The sequence below is a fragment of the Drosophila rhopaloa genome, unplaced genomic scaffold (genome assembly GCF_018152115.1).
Source record: "Drosophila rhopaloa isolate 14029-0021.01 unplaced genomic scaffold, ASM1815211v1 contig_115, whole genome shotgun sequence".
Lineage (NCBI taxonomy): Eukaryota > Metazoa > Arthropoda > Insecta > Diptera > Drosophilidae > Drosophila > Drosophila rhopaloa.
The window spans coordinates 12,756,611-12,762,662 of NW_025334990.1; the positions used below are offsets into that span (position 1 = coordinate 12,756,611).

The window sequence follows — 6,052 nt, forward strand, 5'->3', positions numbered from 1 at the left end:
ATAAATACCGCTTACATCGTGGACGCAAACCATCTTGGAAAACGTTCATGGAATGCTAGCGCTTTTCCAAACCTAACCAATTGGCAGAGTTGCCAAACATACAAAAGCCGTTACAATTTCATTATTTAAAAAAAAACTGTTGGTACTTCTTAGTTAAATATACAATGTACTTGTTGTTCTATCAAACTTAATTTCCATTTGTGATTGCAGATTGTTTTTTTAAATATGCAATGACTAAGTTATTGATTTTAGTCCAGAGTTCGAGGTTGTGTTTGTACATCAAAATACTTGCGGTTTTATTATCTAAAAATCCAAAAATATTCCTACCCCTCCAAATGAAATTTTCACAAAGAAAATAAATACATTGAAATACAGTAGAGCAATCTTTATTTGGAATTTTGGCAAAAGACTTCTTCACACCTTTTCAATGCATTCAAAATAACACTAGGTATATTTATAGGTAAGAACTTCAAAGCGTGGTGAATTTTTAATCCAGCCCCCATTAAAAATTCATAGTTTAGGCATTTGTCGGGAGTTCGTGTGGGGAGGGGAGTATACGTATATCAATTACGATTCGTGTGTACGTTTGTCAATATCTATTTACAAGGAATCGCCCCGCAGGACCCGTTTACTGGCCGAACAACTGCTCCTGCTCCTGCTCCAGGCTGCCCTCGTCCGTGGAAGTCGTCTGCTCGCCGCTCTTCACCTGCTGATCCTGCCGCTCCTGCCGATCCTGCTGATCCTGCAGCTCCTGTTTCTTGAACAGCTCCGTCATGGCCTTGTCCACGGGACTCCTTTCACCCGGCTTGCCCGACTTGGTTTGCTTGGATTCGGGCACCGCAGGCTTCACGCTCTTCCCAAAGCGAATGAAGTTCGAGTCCATCTTTCCGGAACGCACAAAATCCTGCGGAGCGGAGCGTCCAAAGCGCATAAAGTTGTCGGGACGACCGAATCGCATGAAATCCTGCTTGGGACTGCGGAGCTCCTCGTGAGGACTGCGCCCGAAACGCATAAAGTTGTCCGAACGTCCGAACCTCATGAAATCCTCCGCTGGAGAGCGACCAAACCTCATGAAATCCTCAGCTGGCGAGCGACCGAATCTCATAAAGTCCTGCTTGGGATCCCGACCGAATCTCATGAAATCCTGCTTGGGATCCCGGCCAAACCTCATGAAATCCTGCTTTGGATCCCTGCCAAACCTCATGAAATCCTGCTTAGGATCTCGGCCAAACCTCATGAAATCCTGGCCTGGATCCCTGCCAAATCGCATAAAGTCCTGGCCCGGATCCCTGCCAAACCTCATAAAGTCCTGCTTGGGTTCCCTGCCATATCGATCCATGGTGGACCGCTTGGCCATGCCCTCGAGCAGCTCACCCGAGCCACCGTAACTGCCCTCCGGAGGCAGTTGCTCCGCCTGCCGCTTGCCGAAGTGCATGAAGTTGTCCTGCACGGACCTCCGCTTGGCCTCCAGTTCCGGATCGAACTTGTAGCGCGGCCGGCGACTGTGTTTCTGGAAGCGCAGCAGCACGGCGTTCTTGGAGTAGTCGATGCCAATCACAGAGATGGGGTGACGGAACTCCAGCTCCGCCCTCGCGCCCTGATCGTTGCTGAGGAGTGCGTCCACCAGGTCATTGTCCTGCGGAGGACTCACCTCGGAGTCCGCCTCCTGCAGCGAATTGCCACCGTAGTTGGGCGTCTCGATGATCTCGCTGTGGATGGCCGACTGCATCTGGTACAGGGCCAGCAGGAACATCAAGGCAATGCCCATCTGCAAGGATACGAATGAAAGAGTGAAGGCCATAATTACGGGGCGATGGCATCTCGCGTTATCTATTGCAACTTTTAATCACATTAAGGCTGTTCGTTTTACTTAGGGTAACAGTAGCGCAGACAAAGTGTCCTGCTAATTAACCATCATGATATTTATGGCCAGATCTGCTGGGCTGGCGCGTAAAAAGTTAACCAACCGCATTAAGGCCACCGCAATGGCACCACAATGGGCACCCACACACCCACCCACCCACATTGGTATATAACCAGGTTTACAGGCATTAACACTTGTTCAAGGAAGTCGTGGGTGGGGGTGGGGGTGTCTGTTGATGTATGGTGTCCGGACGACGACAGAGCAGCACCATTAGAGATGCAAATGATTATGGCTTTTGGATATGGTGACGGCTCAGCCTGCGAGGCCTGCTTGCCTCGAGCTGATCCGCTGAGTGCCGTGTCGCCACGTGCGAGATGTGTCAGCTGCAACAGGTTGCTGCAGGCAGGATGCAAATGCCAGTGGCAGTCAGGGTCTCCCAAACGGAATCACAGTGACCTTCTCTACGCCTAACATTTGGTAGGTTTAAGTAGTTTTCGGATTACCTTTTATTATCGTAAAGAAGCATACATTTTGCAATATAAAGGAGGCCTTTTCTAATCAAAATTTAATTAAATAAAGAATCGGGGTCACCAAAACGGAATCTTAGTAATCTTGCCTACTGCTAACATTTGGTAAACTTAAGTACTTTCGGATTACCTTATATTGTCAGCAAAGAATCATAAGCATTTCGGAAGCCATTTCTAAACAAAATTTAATTAAATAAAGAGTTTAATTAAAGTAAAGAATCATACAATTTTCAATAATCAAAATTTAATTAAATAAAGAATAGGGTAACCAAAACGGAATCATAGTGGCCTTCCCAACTTATAACATTTAATAAGCTTTAATAGTTTTCGGATTACGTTTATACATATTTTCAGTAATTAACATTTCGATAAAAGTGTAATAAAATAAATAATCTGGGTCGCCATATATCTGAATCACTCTGCAACATTACCAATATCACTCATCTCAATTACTTTTTTTCTTCCGGTATTACCGGTGGTGGTGTTAAACTACTTTTTTTAAAACCTAGTTTTACATGTGGTGTCAGTGTCACCAAATCAACATAGAGATAGACCATTATATGTTATTGGCTCGTCAATTACTAACATTACATCCTATTTCTGTCATTTTAAAATGGCTTTGGAGTTGATCGTAAATTTGCGAAAATATGCTTTATGATAAGATAAATAAATACTAAAAGCTGTGGAAGTTGAAACAAAGTTGCAGTAAGGAAAAGCCGCCAACTAGGGTTTTCCACACCCGACAACCAGTGGCCAATTAGCACTTCAGTGCCGTCAGAAATTGAGTGCTCCGTTTGGAAAAAATTAAAAACTTGCCCAGACAACTCACGACAAAAACTTGACCTCCAAAGTCGGCGGCTGATGAGCGGACTTCGCAACCGCGAGCATTAACATACTTTCGGCGGTACTCGCTTAATTCGATGTCGCGGCAATCAGAGCCGTATTCAAGTGTTCAACTGTTCAAGTATTCAAGAGTGCAAAGAAGATGGCCCAGACAAACCGTCTAAAGCGAACTCAACATTTGCATACGCACTTCTGCGGGTCTTTAATGGCCAACTGCAGTTGCAGTTGCAGTTACGGGTTGCATTTCGCATTTCGCATCTCGCATTTGCAGCCTGCGATTGCAACAGGTTGTGGGGAACTCAAGGGTCCCATAAAGAGGAAACTAGTCAGGCGGCGTTTAATTTATGGGCTCCAACTGGAAATGTTGCAATGCCCCGGCTTGGCGCTAAAATATTATATGACAGACGACAGCCCCTCCAAAAGCAAGGAGTCAGCGAATTTGAAGTGGGTAGACAACAATTGCCAAATGTCTGATTGATTTGCGATGCCGAAATGTGCATTTAAAATTCATAAATGTGCCTTGTTGCCTTGTTGCCATCTTGCCTTGTTTATTCTGGGCTGAAGTTACCTACCACCTGCCCAAAAAAAAAAGGAAGGGGAGGTATCAATAACACACTCGTTAATTCGCTTAGCAGGCGAATGGAAGATGAAACTGGGTAGGCCTAAACTGATTTGCATGCCATATGCGATACGTTTGATATCTTTGAAGTAGCTGTCCTGGCAACTTATCCCTGCAGATCCTGGGAGACTTGCAGGATATATGTTATGTGTGGAGAGCACATTACCCGTGGCAAAGCATTTAAATATCATTTGTCACAATGGTGGGACACCGGAGGAGACAAATGATGGCGCGGCCATTTCAGTTGTCCAGTGTCGGCGATAAATCAAAAATTCTTGAGCTCCTGCCGTCAACACCTGAAAGTGGTCCACTATTTCCGACTGCCCGACTCCTCGACTCCCCTGAATCCCCACCAGGTGTGGATGCGAATGCAAATGGAAATCTAGCTCCGCTCTGGGCCCCAAAAGTGCACTCATAAATATCTCAATTTGCCTTTATTAACCGAAACGGCTGTTACTATTCCATGAGTCTGCTGGGTTCGGGGAAAAACTATTTCCTGGGCACGTTTTCACCTGACTCCAACAAATTTCCGGCGTGCGAGTGTCGAGAAGTTGACAAAAGCGAGTTAGTTAGTTTTAGTTTGGATGGGCAATGTTGGCCAATTAAAAATTACCAACATTTGAGGATTATGGAGTTATATTTAATACTTTTGGGGGATTTGGAAACAATCAAAAACTCACAAGGTAATAAATTTAGCTTTTACTATTTATATATTTACATAAATCTGAACTGTCAAATCTCTACTAATGCTACATTAGAAAGGTCGACTTCAAAAAAATCCATACGATAATTACGTATATTGCAAATCTGATTTAGTTAATTCAGGTGCTAAGCTTGCCTACTTTTTATTAAGCACAAAAACCAATTACCAATAAATGAAAGGTCTTAAAGTGATTTTTTTTATTAGATCTATGTAAGATTGCTACTAAAATTGGTTCCACCAAAATTTGAGTGCGGCTCATAAATCTTTTGGATATGAATAAGAGGTCTTTAATTGATGTGAATGCGTGCTAAATTGATACTAAAACGTTTTCCACCAAAAAATGAATGTCTATGTGGCAGAAAAAAGAGGTTTTTAACCAATCTTAACATAGATGTTTATTAAACAAGCCACCAATCTAAAGAGTTTTCGTTTAAAAACAAAAAATTCTTAAAATCTCTCTAATGCAATCGTGACTGTATTATTGCCTTAGAAATTATAGCCTTTTAAAAATTTAATTTTTAAATAGAAACTCTGAATTTTCACTTTATAGAAAAAAAATGTTTATAATTCCCCGAATTCAATACTAAATTATTTGTTTAAAATGGACAAAGTATTTACCACTTTTACTTTTATGATACTGTGTTGGCTTGTAAATTTTCACACGATTTTAGACGAGTTAACTGAATCATAAATACCTTTGTATTTAGAAATGGCCACCACAGAACCTTAATTGACTTTCGAAAGATTTCAAAGAATATTTGGTTGCCAAGTCCTGCTTTTTTTCAACGAAAACTTCAGCCACTCACCTTCGAAAGTTGTCCCTCTACTAGGAACTAGGATGAAGTCGGGAACGGGGATCCTTTTGGCCGCACACACACTTGTTGCCCGGTCGAATGTGAAACAGTTCTGTGCGAATGTCTGCCGAAACATCCTGTTTTATATGCTGTCCTTTGTGAGGCTCCAAAGGAGGCAGTTGCTGCTGTTGCTGCTGCTGCGGTTGTTGCTTGTGTGGGCGCGCGCAACAAGTGCTGCAGCAACATGTTGCCAAAGGACATTCAATGGCAGTGGTTTTCGGTGTTCGCTGCCTTTTGTTAACACTGCACTTTTTGCTGCTCTTAAATGCACTAGTCAGCCAGATTAGCAGTTGTATAGTGAGTTGAAAAAACCTTGACAATGTCGGGAAATGGACTCTGGTCAGTTGCTGATATGTTTTTTGTGCTTGTCAGCGGCTGTCAGCGCGACAAAAGGCCAAAAGCAGTCCGCATTCATTTTGACTTATTAGCCAGAAGCACTACCAACAACAAAAACAGCAACAACAACAATGACGTAGCAACATTTCGTCGCCAGTTTGCTGGCCACTCGAGTACCAAATTGTATGCAAATCGCCCACAATTGTTATGTTACGCCCACTTTTAAGTCGGCTGGAAAAGGAGGAGATGGAGGAGGAGGAGGAGGAGCAGGAGGAGCAGCAGAAGGAGCAGGGGAATCCTGGCCCA

The 6,052-nt window shown here is 43.3% G+C and overlaps 1 protein-coding gene across 1 annotated transcript; it reads right to left on the reverse strand.

Annotated features, from left to right (window-relative positions):
* Positions 1-370: 370 nt before the first annotated feature.
* On the reverse strand, positions 371-5,456 carry LOC108037547 (FMRFamide-related peptides). Its single transcript, XM_017114140.2, has 2 exons — positions 5,363-5,456; positions 371-1,768 (listed from the first exon to the last, which is right to left on the reverse strand). The coding sequence occupies exon 2, from the start codon at positions 1,766-1,768 to the stop codon at positions 629-631; it is 1,140 nt and encodes a 379-aa protein (XP_016969629.1). The 5' UTR covers positions 5,363-5,456; the 3' UTR covers positions 371-628.
* Positions 5,457-6,052: the final 596 nt, after the last annotated feature.

What these genes read in the sequence shown, in the direction of transcription:
- LOC108037547 (XM_017114140.2), bottom strand. Translation starts at nt 1,768, where the DNA reads ATGGGCATTGCCTTGATGTTCCTGCTGGCCCTGTACCAGATGCAGTCG.